This window comes from Amblyomma americanum, chromosome 8 (genome assembly GCF_052857255.1).
Source record: "Amblyomma americanum isolate KBUSLIRL-KWMA chromosome 8, ASM5285725v1, whole genome shotgun sequence".
Lineage (NCBI taxonomy): Eukaryota > Metazoa > Arthropoda > Arachnida > Ixodida > Ixodidae > Amblyomma > Amblyomma americanum.
Genome location: NC_135504.1, coordinates 11,289,972 through 11,308,108, shown reverse-complemented (window position 1 = coordinate 11,308,108; position 18,137 = coordinate 11,289,972). Strand labels below are relative to the sequence as shown.

Below are 18,137 nucleotides of genomic sequence, written 5' to 3'. Positions count from 1 at the left end.
GCAGCAGCTACTGAGGCCATAATAGGCCAAACTCAAGGTGCATCAGTCGTTGGAGGCCCGTAAATGTTAATGCCTAAAACAACAAGGAAAGGTTAAACATATCCGGTAATGAATTGAAAATTGTCCTGAATACAACGAAAGTGAATTATGAATAAGAATATCACAAAAAAAACGTAAAAATGTACTGATCTATATTTGGCGGCTCGTCGTCGAATAAATATGGCGAGTGAAACAAGATGTATCCAGAAACGTAATTAATGCAATGGCTATTTAGCCTTTTGAAGAAGGGGGGATACGTTACGACTGCCGTCACTTTCTTGATCCCAGAAAATCGGCAGCATTTTCTTTCCGACGCAAAAAGGCGTCACAGCCGAGCTGCAGGGTTGTCAGGGCAGACGAAATGGGTGCCGAGCGGTGACCCCACAGCGATTAATGACCTTTGGGGCTGACGACTTCAAAGATTTCAACTATAGGGCGATTTGTCTAATGAACATGCAGAGAATTAATGCCTTGTGAATTGCGTCTTAAACACAAGTCTCCAACAAAATGCAGAAACGCACACAAAAATGTGTAGTGGTGTCATAAATAGAACGAGGCACCAGAGGATGCCTTTACGAGGAACAACAGCATAAGACGCTGAGATAAGATAAAAACTTGTGGCCGTTGCCGCTAATAACGGCCACGTGCAAGAATGTTTACTTGGGGCCGAGGAGGAAGATTACACAGTGACACCGATACGAAGGCCGAGTACGAGTTCCGACGTGGTTTCTCAGCTGTGGAAGCTTAAAGAGAGCACAGAGGCTTCAACGAAAGCTGGCTGACGTGGTTTTGTGGCGTCGTAGCCCGGCAAAGCTGAGTCTGGACGTAGATGCAGAGTTTGACACGGATTCAGCTGACTGTCGAAACAGGATTGTAACGTGTGGAATGCATAAGCTAGACGGAGTAAAACCTGACCAAATTTAGAGTTTGTAAGAAGTTAAGAGTTTGAAGATGCGACCTTGATTGAATAGCACAGACTTTGCCCTCTGAATGCAATCAGTGCAATGTATAAGACACCAGAGCCTTCAGTAAAGTTCCAGAGGAATTTGTGAGCTAGAGAGCACTGTCACCAACTCACGCGCGCGACGGTTTGCTTGTAACAGAGAATATCTTGGACAAACATGACTCCCGGTGGGTGTACTAGTATACAGTATTGCTGTATCCAGCTGTACCTGGAGTCACCTTCAAAATTACTTGAAAACATAACGCAGATTGACGGCTTTTGACTAGACCGGGACGATAGCAACACCGGTACTTTTAATTCGTACCTGAGACAGATGTTTTTGAGCCTCTGCTCGTCTTGACCGTGCTTTTGTATGTAACCGTCTTCGAGTGGAAGGCCGGCAGATTCTGACTTGAGAGAAGGAAAGCCAGATTGAGAGAGTGTGGGTTGACGTACCCAAGTTGCCCGTTTCCTGATTCTCCTTGAGTGATACCAAGGACTCGCAATAGCCCTCGGTTAGGAGAGGATTTTTCGCACATCTAGGTCGCTGGCTGGTGAGGGAAAAAGCGCCGCAGGGTGGTGAAACTAACGATGTTCCTTGTCACGATACGACTAGGTCCTTATAATGCGACGCGGCCTTGCTTTCCTGAAGAAAGTGCAATAATTGTGCTGTTATCACGTAGCAGAGCGTGGGTAAGATCAAGACAACAAGCGAGAGAGAGTGAATTTCTTTAACGCAAAAGCAGTTCCGATGTTCAGAATACATAAAAATTGCAGCGTGCTTGGCCAGAGATTCTTGGTATGTGCAGGGAGGCGGAGTGGCGTAATGTGCCTATTCTTCCACAAGGAGTGGTTTCGAGCCGAGATTTAGGACAGAGGCTAGGTGATGGTGGCTTAGGCCTGCAGGTGGCCCCAGACTGCCCGACTGTTAACGGCACAGCCTTCGGATCTGGTGTGCGCACATCAACATGGACGTGACGAGCGTGATCGGGGAGGATGGAAAGTTTCAGCGGAACGTGTACTTATTCTTCCTCTTGCGAGAAGTGCCGAGCGGACTTCACCTCGTCATCTACAGCTTCTTCCTCCCGACAGTAGAGCACTGGTGTGCTAGGCCTTCAAGCATCGCTTCAAACGTAACCACCGAACAGTGGAAAGCTTTTGTGCTGCCCAACTCAACGCTTGACGCAGACTCCTCGGCGTTTCGCTTTAGTCAGTGTCACGCCCCTATTCCTGAGGTGGCTGGAAGCGGCGTGTTTTTCTATAAGAACGTAACGATGCCCTGCGAGCGTTGGGAGTACGGCCAGAGCTACTACAGGAATTCTTTGGTGCAGGAAGTGAGTACAAAGTCATCCTCCGATTCATTTTCATAAATGGACATATGTTCTAGTTACCGATGCGTTTATTTCTAGTAGCAAGTGGCTTCATTCCTATGCAGTATTTGCTATCTCAGCAGACACTTCGTATACTTTTGGGAACTTCCATTAAAACGTAATCTATCATCAATATAAGGTTCCGAGCTGTTGACCGATTTTGTCGAACCCTGCCATTCGCCACGTAAAATAGTTCTTTGGCAGTGAGAACGACCGGCCTAGTCTTGAGGTAGATGAGAGCTTGTCGCCAGAACCGTGCCAGTAATTTATATGAATTACGAATAATTGCGATAAATATGTGTGCTTCTCTGTGGCTGCATTGCTGCGCTACGAAAAACTTTAACTACTATTACTTTAGCAGTACTAAACAGCGCGTAATTTCTACGCTCAATGCGTCAGGTTATACGTTGGTAGAAGATACCAGCTGTTTAGTTCTGCCAGCATCTCATGAAAAGAAGCCAATTAAATAAAAAAATTACAAAGGTAACGTAGAGAAGACAGGAATTAAAAGGGAAACAGATATGCTGGTTAGAAAATGAAGTCTCCCGCTGTGTCGGCGCAATGCGCCCATTTTCAGCAATATACTTTTCCCTAACCTAACCAGACCTGGCCTGCGACGTAAGCATAGTTGCGGATGATTTAGGTCATCTGGACTTCTTAGCGTGCAGCAAGCACGTGAACGAACGTACGCATGCATTTGGACATTTCGTAGAGAACGAAACGTAACTGCAATTCGGAGAGAGCTGACCCTAGACTTTGTGCTGGGGAGTAGAGCGCCACAGCTACAAAGCCACCGCTGCACACAGGACTTTCAGATGTAGAGGATTGATGTATAAGTAAGATGAAACAAGGTCAATGTATAGAGCAACAACAATAATAACTGCCAGTAATGATGTAATATTAGCAATGTAGTAAAGGTTGTCCGACTGGGCACTACTTCGCAAGCTTTTGTCAGAATGGCCTGCGGTCAGTAGAGTTCCCATGAGCACACACGAGAGTCGGAGCTTTCAATCTGTTATGAACGCCTTGTTCCTTGAGCGCCAGATTCTGAATGTTCCGGACGCGAACGTTCATCTTACAACTATAACAACACCGCCGGCAGTTTACCATTCAATATCTTACATACGACATTGCAGACTCTGTTTATGCACAGTTCCTTGCCCACTAGGCCCAATTGCCACGTCGTATACTCATCAGAACAGCTTGAGTTGACCCTGTACTGGTTCTGCGATTCAACAAGAGTAAGAATTAGTGTGCGTGACACTTGGTAATCGTGCACAATGATGAGAAATGCAGGATACGTCTACGTACCGTGTGCGTACCTCCAATGCAGTTCAGGAGAGCAAGCTGCCGGGCTAGGTGGTGATGCATGATGTTTAGTAGGAAGCGCAAAAAAAAAGAACGGACGAGGGACGGTGTAGAAGACACAAAAACACGTTCACGAGCGAAGTCGGACAAAACAACTGGCCAAAATATATGCCTTAAGACAGATTCAGACAACTTATATTCGTCCGCCATACTTCATTTTGCATGGTCTTTAGCCCTTACCTTGTGTCAGCCTACAGCGATAAGGAATAAAAGCAGAGGCGGAAGATTCCCGAGTAACGTTCGGTTCACTTGCTGAAACTGAAAAGGGCGAAATGGTGACAAGAAGCTTGTGTGTGGACGACGTGACGTTTCATTCCCCTACGCAGTGGGACCTCGTATGTGATCGCGCTTGGACGCGAAGCCTGGTGCAGACTGTCACGATGGTTGGAATGCTTGTTGGGACATTGATATCTTCCATCGCAGACAGGTAAGACCTGCTTTCTTGGAGTTGGCGTTTGTTAGGTTAATAACTGCCGGCAAAGCCCAGTACCTTCAACATATGTTAAAAAGTTACTCAAAGGTATATAATTATGCTGATGAAAATTATTAGTGCTATTAGTTTTCAATACGTTCATTTCCTCCACTGCCTGTTATTGTACACTTCTGTGTTCGCACACCTGTGTGTTCGCAGGACTGATCAAAAATGAATAAAAAAAGCGATTACGAATAAAAATTGAGTAAGAATAGAATCGAAATTTGAATAGAACCAGAATTGTAATACATCGTCAAGTGAAAGAAAAATGCATCGCTTTTCGTGCTCATGAATCCAATTGATCGCCCCTAATTTTTTTTAGCCATATGGCCATCTAAGACAAACTATTGCTTATTTTAAAGCAATAGTGTTAAAGCTCGCCCATTCGAATGGCTAAGGGTTAAAGGTATCGAAACTGATTAATGCACAGGACGCTAACCACGTCTACTAGAAATCTCAAATTGAAGTCTTTGTTTTTTTTACGCTTTGTATTCTTTAAGAAAAGTGACTTTGGTTCTATTTGATGACCGCCTGAAATGACAAGCTACCACATTACGCTGAGCCCTTCAGGCCGACGGTCAACACGACATCGTAATTGTAGACACCAAAGTAATTTCTAAAACAACTTTTCTGCCGCAATGAAACTTGATGGTATTAGCAATTTATAGAACGAGGGGACCCCATCGCTAAGGGGAACAGAGGAACAGCGCGGCATCAGTGCGCTTGCGCAGAACGCTAACCCAAGGCCGTCAGCTTTCTTTACATTAGTACCTTTATAATTAAAAAAACTTAATAAATGAAATTCAGGCACTGTCATATGATTTTTCATTGCGCCTGGAAGCTGCGGGTACGTGATCTGTGATCTCTGACTACGGATCTCTGAGGTTATCCGACACAGCCATTCACTCTAAAACAGTATACATAGAGTCATTGGTTTTGACGTGACGAGTTTGGATCCAGTGAGGGCCAAAAAAATGTGAATTTTGCAACCCAGTAATTTTTCAAGCCATCAGCTCGTCTTTTCTTGCCGGACAAAGATCAACCCTACAAAGAGGAGACATGAAATCAAATTTTACCAATGGAAATAATTAATTGCATTAGTCCTCACTGTCCATTTAAACAGGTATGCATCCGTTCAGGCGTTTTGCCCCCCGCAGGCTGGGGCGCCGACCTGTGCTGATAGCTGGCTTTATGACCAGCCTTCTCGGCAGCCTGTGCGTGGCCGTGTCTCCGTGGTTCTTGTTGCTGCTGGCCTCCAGAGGACTGCTGGGTGTGGGTCTCGGTCTGGGCCAGTCTGCATCCTTCTGTCTCCGTGAGTTCGCGCGTGTGACAGCTGTGGACGAGCCATCAGCTCGCACACGCTTCACCAGATAGTGTCCATTTAAATGTACTGTTGAAATCTCGAACACGTAAACTTTACGAATAGAATAGTAATAAGCAGTAGCTGCTGAGCAAGAAACGGACGCTGAACCTGGAAGAATAGCATAATTAGATCCACAACGTTAGTATTGTAAAATCTTATTCAGTCTTTCGTACTCCGCCGCTGCCGTCACGTGCCCACCGTTATTTATCACCAAAACTCAAAATCATATGCCGTTGTGACAACTGTACTCAACTTTTATGATTACCCCAACCTCTTATGTACTATCCCGAAAGGAGTCTTTAAGGTACATACATGAAAGAAGTAAGAACTAAATTTGTGAGACTAGGATTATAGAATGCCTTTCGGAGATTATACGAATTAAGCTGGCGCCATAATACACAATTTTAACATGCTCACAAATACAAGTGTCTTCCGGCAATTGGGCAAGATATGCGGCTTCATTGAGTTCAGTAAAACGCCGGAAGTGGCCATGGATGCTGGGAATGAAGCTCGGTTTACAGCAATCCAGTATTACGAAACTATAAAGATCATAGTGCTGATGCTTCAACAATAGCACTTCAGTGATTAAAAAGGACTAGGCTACTTTGTTAGGTTTAGTCACTACTGAACCTGTTAACGCCGCTGATGGCAATATTCTCTAATTCAGAATAAGCTGAGGACAAGAAAGTACACTGCAAAAGGGGACTCAGTTCTTTGACTGTATGATAAATAAAAGAACGCATGATAGAGACAATAAAAATAACAAAGGTGAGTGGTAAGGATGAATCCGAAGATTACGACAAGATTGAATGAGCATACGGACAGCAAAAAAGTTCACCACCAAGCAGAACATACGAGGTAGAAAAACACTAAATACATTTAAAAACAAAACCGCTGCCTAAGGCGTCATCGTACATGGAAAATATGTGGATGCAACAACATTTCCAGCAATCCATATAAGTTCCGGCAGCTGCTGACATCCTATTTGAAAACATGATGTGGAGAAATTTTTGCCCGCTTCTGTTTGCCTCTGTTTACTGTTGTTGTTTTCATACTTTGTTAACGCTTATTTAAATGTTTTGTGTATATATCCTGCTGATCACTGATTGTGACAATGTTTGACAGTGACCTACGTTGTTGTGTTCGATGTCCCCCCCCCCCCCCCCCCCCCCTTTTTGTAATGCCTCTCCCAGCGGTCTTTAAGGGCCAATAGATGATGATGATGATAATATTGCATATCGTAAGCGTGATTATATAATCTGGTGCTTTGCAAAGGAAGTAAAGTGACTGGATCTTAGCGAAGACAGCAAACAAGAAAGGTGGCGAATTGTGTTTCGGAACAAAAACTTGTCCGTTAGCGTGGCGGAATACTTGGTTTACTCGTTGAGCAAGTCACCCATTAGCCGGTTTCCGCTGATTCGTTGCCCCCCGCTTTGCAGTGATGGAGGTGATTGGTCCCCGGAAGAGAACGACCGCAGCCCTGGTTCTGACGCTCGGCTTCGCTGTGGGCATCATGATGCTCCCTGGCTTTGCGTGGCTCCTTCAGGACTGGAGGACACTGCAGGGAGTGCTCAGCATTCCCCTCCTGGTCCTTGTAGTCTGGGCGTGGTAAGGACAAACCGAAACTCATGAATGCATTGTATGGCTGTATAGTCACGAGTGGTGAAGACAATCAATAATAATAATAATTGGTTTTTTGGGGGGAAAGGAAATGGCGCAGTATCTGTCTCATATATCGTTGGACACCTGAACCGCGCCGTAAGGGAAGAGATAAAGGAGGGAGTGAAAGAAGAAAGGAAGAGATAGGTACCGTAGTGGAGGGCTCAGGAATAATTTCGACCACCTGGGGATCTTTAACGCGCACTGACATCACACAGCACACAGGCGCTTTAGCGTTCTGCCTCCATAAAAACGCAGCCGCCGCGGTCGGGTTCGAACCCGGGAACTCCGGATCAGTATTCGAGCGCCCTAACCACTGAGCCACCGCGGCGGGGCAAGACAATCAAGGAAAACAAGAACTCACAAGGAAGCTTGCAAAGCAAGACGTGTACCTGTCAGCTGACGGAATCATAATGCCTGTCTATAAGCCGAGCTCATGTACCGTGACGCAGAGCATCCTGTATAACAAGCGTACAGGTGTAGATCCTCGTGAAGAAGTCCCAAAAGGTGCGTAGTCGAGTGGCGTCTAGCCGCCAGGTAACTGGTACCCGTGGCGAACAGAATAATGATAATGCCACGCGCAGGAGGCGACAAAGAAATTCACCACTCAAAAAGCAAACAGACAAAAACTCGTACAGTATATACCGTAATATTCAGCATGTATGGCCTATCCTATGACATGCAATGCTCATTTGACCGGTGTTTCAGAATGTCTGGCGTAGTGAAACAAAACTGCGAGTTTTAATTTACGACAGCATGATAACATGTCCTCTACAACGTGTATTTTCAGCTCCAGATCATTATAAAGAATTGATTAATGCTGTGCAGGAAAACAGGAAAATAAACTGCTTTCGGCCGCATTGAAAGAAACAGTGATAGCGAGAAAGAGAGGCCAAAGATTATTTTTCCGTATGTTGTACTAAATTAAAATCGCCCGCTGTGCTGACCTCGGTGGTCGTGAGATGAGGATCACATTTATTTTCACAGACCTATACACCGCTTTCAAAAGGGTACATGAAAAAAAAAACTGTTTAAATGCAATTTGCTTAGGCCAACACATCCGATGTACAGGAACCGTTGTGACTCCCAGAATGAAAATCCGCGAATCCAAACAATCTGAGACAAAGATATACCGCTCCTACGAAGAGCAATCCATGCATGCATAACATAGTAAAAGGAAACAAACATTTACAAACATTTACACACATTTGTCCGCCGTTCCAGTTGTCGTTTTTGTCATTGTGTAGCTCATTATTCACATAAAAAAACTAAAAAAACAGACACACATATTGCGAAAACAAGTTCAAATAGGATTCGCTTAATAAAATATTTAGTTTTAACGGCAATATCCCCCAAAATCAACAGTAGGGCAGTAAGAGAAAACATTGAAAACAGAAACCAGCATCTTATCACTGTGCAACATTTGCGATAAATAATAGATAATATTGCAGGTTATTATATGTTATTGCGATGGTCATTTTTCCGTTGCGCTTTTCGCAAGACATGAAGAGGAAAACTTAGATACAGACAATAAAAGCGTAAGTATAGTATAATGCTGTATAAAAAAATCACATGTCTACAATACATTGTTTCGGTTGTTTAGAGGGGCTCTGAAACGCCTCCCGAGGAGAGCACATTAACTCGCTTAATCACTGCACTGTGTTGCCATGAAAACCAGAGCTAAATAATACCCTTCCACACGCAGCAGACGACCCACAATCGCGCGTCAAAATTGGCGAGCCGTTCCCGGAGACTTTTTCATGCTCGCACCCTCCTCCGTTCCCCGCATCTGCGTAGACAAGGTGAGAGGTGGCCATTGGTTAGATTCTTTCAGACGTCAGGATGCTGCCGTGGCGGCGGCCAATAAACCGCTTAGCTCTGGCGGGTCGGGAAGCTCCGCTCCCAGAGTGGTGTACGGCGAAGGAGCGCCTACCTTCCAGCGTGCAATAAGTGACGAGAGGAGAGGGAAAGGCGCGAAGACGCTGAAATTAAAATTTTAACTACAGATAACTCAGCTTCTACAAAGCGCATGTAAAAAATTTTTGCTGGACACTATTAGTGAAGCGGCGTGCTTCAATATCCCAGGCATGCCGCAACTTTATTAGAGCCCCCTTTACAGCCCGTTTAAAGTACTCACAGTTAGCCTATGTTCTTTTAATATTGATACATGTTTATGACTAAAACAGCAATTTGTAGTTAATAGAGAAGCTGGGGATGACCCTTGATTCGGGACTACGCATGCGTACTGAATGACCTATTGAACTAAGAGAAGCGGTACTCTCAAGCAAACCGTAAAAAAGGCTTTCGAAAATTGCAAAGAGCACAATACTCTTAAATTGTGAGTATGGTCAACTGAGATGGCATTGCTACTTCGAGCCGGCGACGAAGTTTAAAATGAATCAAGAAGGAAGAGAATTAAAGTAGAATGTTTATATTAGCCGGTATTAGAAAAAATTCTGGCGAGGAAAGTGTAGACATGTAATTCTTCTGTCCTGCTCAATTTTTACCTACGCTATGGGCGGTTTTCCACAGGTTGTTTCGTATGCACGTGTTGTACGGATAGTCATCAGTACGGAGGCCAAAGGATCATCCTCAACCAACTAAGCTCGAAAAATCAGGCGCTAACAATGAAGGAAAAATAGCATAGGTTACTGTCATTGCTCACAAGCTTCCTGTTCTTCGTTATTCGAACTCGGATATAAAGCAGACCAATTAGCAGAAAAAAGCAGACGACTGCTGGCCGTCGACTATATGGGAAGTTTTTCAGAAAGACATGCGAACCAAAAGCACGGTGCTGCAAGGAAGTATTCCATGTCAACCGTCCTTCAAACTATTGATAATCGTTAACCGGATCTGGAGAAGGTGTAAAGGTGACAGTTGATATAATTTATTACGGGATATGACTCGCCGCTCAGATTACAGAAAAAGATTAAAGAGGATTGCCTGTTCGTCAACCTTCTTGACAACTGCGTTGCCAAAATAGACTCAACTTCAAAGCCAAGATTCGTAACGTTCGGATGCACTTTAATTCGGCTGGCTAAAAATCGTGCAAGTTATTGACTGACTTGTGCGCACCACGTACATGCTTAGACTTTAAGGAATGATTGTTTCAAAGCATGTATTAACTTCAGCAAAGCCGTCGATTAGTTACTTGTTGATTGAAAATTGATTTTGTGCTTCGCATTCACAGGTACCTGCCCGAGTCTCCTCGTTGGCTCATAGCCACTGGGAGGATGTCTGCTGCCCGTAAGGTGATATTGAAAGCGTGTGCGGACAACGGACTACCACTAGACGACCCGGATTCAGTACTAGCACAGCTCCGGAAAAAGATCTTGCAGGTATGCTGCAGCCGTCGCCTTGCGCTCGAATATATAGCATGCCTAAGTAGCAATGCTTAATTTTGAAATCAAAGCGGCTTCATGCTAGTCGGCCGAATTTGAGTAAGGCTGAATGTTCCTTAACAAAACTATTGTATGACTCTTATTCATCGTCCTTGTTTTATTAAGAATTAAGATGTGTCATTTAGTCGTAACAGAGACAGAAGGCTTCATCCAGGACCTTGCTATAGAAGCGGCTTGCTTTGCGACTACCATGTGCAATCTCGGACCCTTTCTGTGCGTGATTTGGGGGCGGCTTATTTGTCGATCTGATGTAGTCATAAACGGCAATGCATAGAGAATTGTTCTGGTCCTGGTAGCGGAGTGTACCTCAAATAACGCTGTATCATTTTCTTAATATCCTGTACTCTTATGATATTGGTGCTCGCCCTTACTGAACACCCTAATTGTCCTCGCGACTCTTAGCAAGAAGAGGAAGCCAGGAAAAGGGCAAGCTGCTTGGATCTTGTCCGGAGCCGAAAGGTTTTCCTCTACACTTGCGTGTTGGTCTATGCCTCGTAAGTGATGCAGTAAAACGCTACATGTTGTGTTTCCTGGCGTGTTGCCTGCATGGCTTCATGTCCTATTGCTTACATGGTGTTCCAGAACATAGGGAGCTGCTGTTAATCGTGTTGTTCTACACGTGACCTCTAAGAGTCCGGTCGGCAATGATGTCGAGGTGAGCGTCATTCTGAGGAATAGGAAGTCCACAGCGGAGCTATTGAAATGGTTTACAATTCAGGCTTGCTCCCCGCGGCTGCGACGCTAGGAAAGAAGGCACGAAGAAGTCTAAGCGTGTAGCAAGTCTAGTCTTCCGATCTGCACACATGTTTCGAAATGTATAGCTCTCAGCTGACACATGAGAACGGGCTTGCGGCGAAGTAGCGAAATACCAACACTCGACGCCATGAGCGCTCCGGGGAGTGGCGTGGTTTATTCAGGGCTATAGGTTTGCAGCGCACAGCTGCAATATGCCGCCTTCTAAATAACGCATTCTGTGATTTTTTCACTGTCTGTTAAGCGCATCTTGCTTGAGCTTACTAAGAGCTCTGTACCTGATCGCCGTGTTCCTAATAAGCGACACTTTACACAACAGTCTGCTTTCAAACGATTGTGAGCCTCATGCTTGGTAAACCTGCCCATTGATAAAGGAATATATGTACAAAAATGGCAGGCTTATTCAGATTTTTCCTTTCGGAACCGGAGCTTTTTTGGATGTGTTGAGCAGCAACAAGTAATATTAAACAGCTCCCATTCCTGCAGCGGCACTTATTTCGTGGACAATACAAATGTCAGACAGCATTCACGACGGGCCTGTGAGTACAAAGCCTTTCCTGCTAGGGCCGCCGGCGGCATGATCTTCTACGGCCTGCAGCTCTCGGTGACCAACTTGGGCGGCGACCCGTACCTGACCTTCGTGATTGCCGCCTCAGCCGAGTTCCCCGTGGCAGTCATCTGCTACGCAGCGGTTCGCTGGTGCCGGAGGAGGCCCATCGTGGTACTAGTGTATGCCGTCACCGGCGCATGCGCACTCGGAGTGTCCCTCCTGCCTCCAGGTACACCCACCCCTAAAAGCCGGCGGTTTTGTTGGAGGAGGACTTGATTGTAAACAAGGAGGAGGACTTTCTCGGGATGCTTATTTTGTTCCATGCCTGGACGATTAACATGAAGGGGAAAAAAGCAAAAAAAAAACTCATAGGAAGCGTTTCGACATACAGCAGCAACAGCGACCTCTTTCGTTTACCTTTACGGCCTGCGGGCACGCCAAAGTCGACTTTACGCATAGACTGAGCCCCTGCACTGGACAATAACACATGTCACGGGCCCTCACGTGGAGCCGATTTTCTGCCTTTTTATTTTTGACTAGTCTTCAAAATTGCCACATGACTTTCCCTCCTGACTTTGTCTTTAGACTGTTCTTTAGATTTATATTTTTTAAGGCGTCTTTCGATTCTCTTTAATGCAGTATGTCTTTCCAATTCGCGCAGCGTGGGTGGTCCCCCGCCAGGCATGCGCTATCACGGGCAAGATGCTGGGGTCCGTCTCCCTTTCGATGGGATGGATCTTCGCAGCGGAGGTGTTCCCAACGCTCTACCGGTCCGTTGGTGTCAGCGCCTGCTTCGTCGGCACCCGTGTTGGATCGTCGGTGGTCCCGTTCTTGCTGGAGATGGTATGGCGATAGATTGGCAGGATCATGAGCATCATGAGCGGTTGAACTTATAATGCCCATTGGATGCTGATGTCGCGCAATTCCTTACTTCGTCCGGAATTCCACACTGAGCGAAGAATGAGGTGTTGAATTGTGACAAAAGCAATTGTGTAGTTACATACATTCTTTGCACATATTCTCTCTTTGTCGCGGCGCCGGAATATTGAAGGTGCCCTGCTCTTGCGTGTCAACCTTGATAAGCATTTTTTTTCTACCTGATGGTCGTTGCTTTCCTGTACCGACCGTGGTTTTCAGCGCCATTTTCCGCACCTATAGAAATGCTGTTGAGACCGCAGCGGTTGCCTAGAGGTTGAGCATCCACCTCGCATGATGGAGGTGCAGGGTTCGATCCTCAATTCCACCAGGCACCCACCGGTGATACAATGGTTACAAGCTTCCCCTGGCCTGATGCTCGGTTTATTCAGGGTGAAATGCTTTGGGAATGGGTCTTTGACTCAACCTTGATCAAAAGAAAATATCTTGTGCCATGGCGCTCTTTGTCCGCAGATGCCCTTGCGCCATAAAAATTCACTATCATCATCATCATCATCATCATAAAAATGCTGTTGCTGCAGTGTATAACCGTGAGCAGAGAAGGCTCTACACACTTCATTAAGTGTACCGGAGATCCGGAAAGTGATTACTCCGGAAAAAAATTGCATGGGGCCACTAAAATCATCCAAGATCTCTGAGTGGTGTAAGCTGATATACGCCGATTTCTCATAGCATGATGAATGCTGCCATTATCTTATAGCGTGACAGTTTGCTAACGAAATTTGATTGTCCGCGGTACCTGATGTGCATTTTCAGTTTAAAAAGAACTGCTGCCTGTGGCAGGGAACATCGCCGCGTGGCATTCAATATCACACTCGTGTCCTCCTAGGTGAAATCGAAGAACTGGGCAATCGGGTCATCAGAGAATGACTGCCTTGCTGGTCCTACACTAAGGGCCCCAATTGGTGAGAATGTTTTCACTAGGCGATATTACCTGCGGCTAGCATTCTTACCAATCTTAGACTTCTATCAACCATTGGGCCTGGCTGACTTTCAAAGGGCTGCTCGGCAATAGGCCATATTAACACTATCAGATGGCAGCGTACTGTGACGTGCGTAGAGAACTTCCATGTATAGCTTTCGGATATTACGAGAAAAAGTTTGACTCTGTCACCATGCTCTCATGCCTATGCAAAGTGTCGAACAGGCATATGCTATATTGGTACTAGGAAATATTGTGACGAAGAAGACGAAGCTTTCAGTGGCGTGGGACAGAGCGCTCGCGCTAGCCCAGTGGCCATTAAATCGCCTCTTGGCCATCGTTCATCGCGCCTCATTCTTCGGCTGGCCGTCACGTAACATTCGGTGGAGGTGCGGGGCTTCATCGACATCCTGGTCCGGGAGCTTCAACGTCCTCGTCAGGCTGATCGTCGGCTGTGAGTTCTTGGTCCTCGCCGCCCGGCTGTGCCCCAGCCTGCCAGAACCGAACCGACCTCGCCGTGTAAATGGAAGCGTAAATATTGGTAGCGTCGGATACTGCATCCGTTTTTAACAACACTTCTTTAGCGTTTCTCGTCAGAAAGACGGTGAAAGGTGCTTCGTACTTCATGTGTAGGGCACAGGGAGGCCGCAGGTTCAGCAGTTCCCGTCTTTTGTGTGCTGCCGCCAGAATTATGCTTCCAGTGAGTATGGGTGAATTGGGACTGTACTAGGCCCAAAGACCGGGATCACGTGACTGCACGTGGCGGCTTTCGAGGGCACCCACTTCTGCGGCACACACGTTCCCGATAGCTTAAGTCTGTCCTGGCAGGATTATGTTTTGCTAGTGACAGAACCCTGGAGTTTGGATGTATATGACAGGAGCGAATGACTCCGATTCGGAAGGTACGATAATGGGTACCTGAGAAGAGGTTCTGCGAAGAAATGGAGAACGTTCTGTTTTGCAGAAAGCCTACCTTTCTGACTCAGTGACCATGGGCACCTTGGCCGGCATTGCACTCCTGGCTGCGGGGCTGGTTTTGCTGCTGCCTGAAACGTACAGGGTGACGCTGCCAGATACGATACGCGAATCCAAGCAGCTGGGGAATTCGAGGTGAGCGTGCCAATAACCAAGCAGCATCAATGCCTGATAACCTCGACGGAAATAAATTTGTACACTTACTGTGCTACGATAAAATCCCAGTCAAGGCTGGCACCTAGCTAGATTCTTAGACCTCATAGCCTCACTTCGGAAAGCAATGCTCATAGAAGCTACTTTCAAGGAAGGCGTAAATAAAAAAATAAAGAAAGATATAATTAATTGACTGATTGGAGACCTAAAACAAAAATAAAAACATTTTTGCTCATCCAATTGGGAAAATAAGTGATCGTGGTGCCTATATCACAGTTTACATGAGAGCGACTGCCCCATCTCACACGCATAACATTATTACTAATGAAGCCTGCATGAGCCGTCTCTGGGCCCCTCATGGATTTTTTGGTACTAGTACACCTGGATCAAATTAAGACATTTCACACATCGCAAAGACAGCTGACTCTCACACACCTGACCCTTGTAAATGTTGCAAACAACGATGTCATTCTTAGGGTTTTCAGTGTGACGACATTTACATAACGAACCTTGCTACTCAGTAATCGCTGTTATAAAAAAATACTTCATCATATAAAATGTCGTCGTCACCATGCCGGCGATGTACTCAAGGCTTCTGCACTGTTTTGAAGGCAACAGTATAGGACTGCGATTGTTAATATAAGTGGAAGTCTCAGAGCACCACATGGGAAAACACTCCACCACGTTTGAATTGTATAAAAATTGCTCTTTTTTCAATGTGTTATGAGCACTTAGACAATAACATGCCAAAGGCGCACTGTCAACTTCTTTTCTTGTGTCTTGCAGCTGCTTAGCTTGTTTTTTTTTTACCGTTGAATATTTGTTGACTTGCGGCATTCATACATTCACAGCGTTGTCAGTTCTATTGCTTGTCACATATCACAGCGTTGTCATATCTAGGTGACAAAGTGTGTGCTGGGACAAGCAATACGATTAAAAAATACAATGTCCCTGCCCGTGGCTCGAAGTTGACAGAATATGTGGTTTCTGCTTCTTTTGTAGGCGAAAGGTGACGAAAAACTTTTCGAACCACGCTGGGATGGACCCTGAGCAGCAGTTTCCATTGACTGCAGTGCCCTCTGCTGACGGCGACTTGAAACTCTGTGGCACCTGACCGCCGTACCATCACCAGCGCCTGAAGCGACTGCTTTGCCTCAATTCATAATGCCGCTGTTGACACCATTTAAACACGCACGTTCTGAAAGTACGCGTAGAACGGTTCAACCACACCAGGGTAAAAATGAGCAATTTACGAAGAAAAAAGACTGAAGTTATTTTCGCATATACGTTATAAAACTGCCGGTATCTTTTAAAGCATTCAAGTTCAAAGTTCCCAGTCACCAGCGTCGGTTGCCTCCTTTCGTGCTCGGTGTGTTTTGTAGAATATGACGCTCCAGAAATAATTTTCAGGTACCTCTGCTCCTTTGCCAGTGCAAAATTGTGCCCTGTTGAAGAAAATCCTGAAAAACGGCGACAATTGCAGTCGTCTACTAATGAATGCTTTCTTGCACCCGAGAACTTCGCATTGCCGGAATAATAAAGATTGGAAGAAACATTCAGTGCACGACTCGTGCTCTGGGTCACTGCAACTGCTTATAAACTGTGCCACCTTTTGCTCACTTGAAGAAAAAAAAAGAGGTAGTGATTACAGCACTCCTAAGCGAATGATCAACGCGAGCTGATCCATATCGTGCTTTTGCAATTGTTGCATTTTCTTTAAAGGCTCCTGTTACGCATGAGTGTGTTTCTGTTTTTGGAGAGCTAGACCAAGTGCTTTACGGGGCACACAGCTGAGCATGTTGTCTTGCGGGGCATGTGCGGGCAGTGTCCCTAGAGCGTCCGTCCTCGGTTATAGACCCTTAGGAATTTGCCGTTTCGGTTTACCGCATACGGAAGCGTTCAGGGCTTGACAGTCCACACTAGCTGCATTCATTGCCCTCTCACAATGCGACTGATGGGGAGCATCGCCGCAGGCGTCTTTATCACAAGAGCGGCGGCTGCTAGTGCTCAGGCGCAGAGGGTGCCGCGCCATCTATGCTTTTCAGGATATTTTCTTTAGTGGCGTTTTAAGGCCTATTGACGGCGTCTTACTACGACCCTCCGTCCCATCTGGCAACGACGAAGTCAAGCGCGGGGCCTGAAGCACGGGCAGTGTTTACGGGATTGAGGGCGCTCTGTCCACGCCGCCGCCGCCATCGCCGCCCGCCGACGCAGCTCGGCATGGAGGCGGGGAAACATCGCTTTAACAGCTAGCGCTGCGAAATCCCTGAAAAATGCATTAGATGGGTGTATGAGCTGCCTGATATGCCACAACGTTTTAGTAAACGCTTAAGTCGAAACATGTTACTTGTATGTTCAAGTTCAAGGTGCCCACATTGCCTTCAGCACATCTCGTTGTGATAGACTTCGCCAAACGTGATGCAGTATCACCCTCGGTTCACTTGCGCGAGAAGACGGCATTCTATGTTTAACGCTCGCCGTCGACCTCTCAGTGGCTCTGAAGTTGTAGACGTTCGAGTACAAATCGTGCAAAAATCAGGGAAGCAAACAGAGTTAGGAGATCACAAATTCAAGCTGTAAGTACCCACGAGGGCGTGACAAGCACTCTGACCATAAGCGTACCATAATATTGAAAAGCGCCATAATGTTCAAACAAAAGTGCTTAGGTGATCACAGTGCGATGCGAGAAATCTGCGGTGGCAGTGTTGGTTGTGCACTTTGCTTCCGGGGACCCCGTAGAATATCTGATACGGGTCCCAATTGGACTTATTTTTGGAAATGTGGCGGAGTGTTTTAAGGTTGTTTCACTTCCGCCACCGATTGGCCCGGTATTGCACGGCCTCCAGGATCGGCCTGGGCCATTATACCGCGCGTCTTTTCTATCCTGTATTTCTATCCCATCTTTGAACTCTCCTACTATTTGCACGTGATAGCGATTGTGGCTCGGCTTGAGCCAGTGGGCAGGCCTGTGCAGTTTCCTTTTCTTTCTTCCTGGCAGCAACAGACAGACAGAAAATGATCTTCTTCTCGTTGCACTTTTGATTGGTATTTCGTCGTCGCTTTTAATGCGGAAGGAAAATATATGGCTCATCACAGCGAAACCGAGTGTTGTCCAGACAAAACGGTCCGAAAATTCTCATGACGTCAACAGCACAGCTACCATAGCAACCATAAGAGAGTCAATACAAGACTGAATGTAGACATGGTACCCAGTGGCCTTTCGGTCAAAGGCC

General features: G+C 46.0%; 1 protein-coding gene across 1 annotated transcript; it reads left to right on the top strand.

The window, feature by feature from the left end:
* Nucleotides 1-1,445: 1,445 nt before the first annotated feature.
* Nucleotides 1,446-16,498, top strand: LOC144100044 (solute carrier family 22 member 7-like). The gene is made up of 10 exons (XM_077633092.1): nt 1,446-2,316; nt 4,047-4,147; nt 5,350-5,504; nt 6,995-7,163; nt 10,405-10,552; nt 11,018-11,109; nt 11,933-12,147; nt 12,580-12,761; nt 14,741-14,886; nt 15,907-16,498. The coding sequence occupies exons 1-10, from the start codon at nt 1,951-1,953 to the stop codon at nt 16,016-16,018; spliced, it is 1,686 nt and encodes a 561-aa protein (XP_077489218.1). The 5' UTR covers nt 1,446-1,950; the 3' UTR covers nt 16,019-16,498.
* The last annotated feature ends 1,639 nt before the right edge of the window (nt 16,499-18,137 follow it).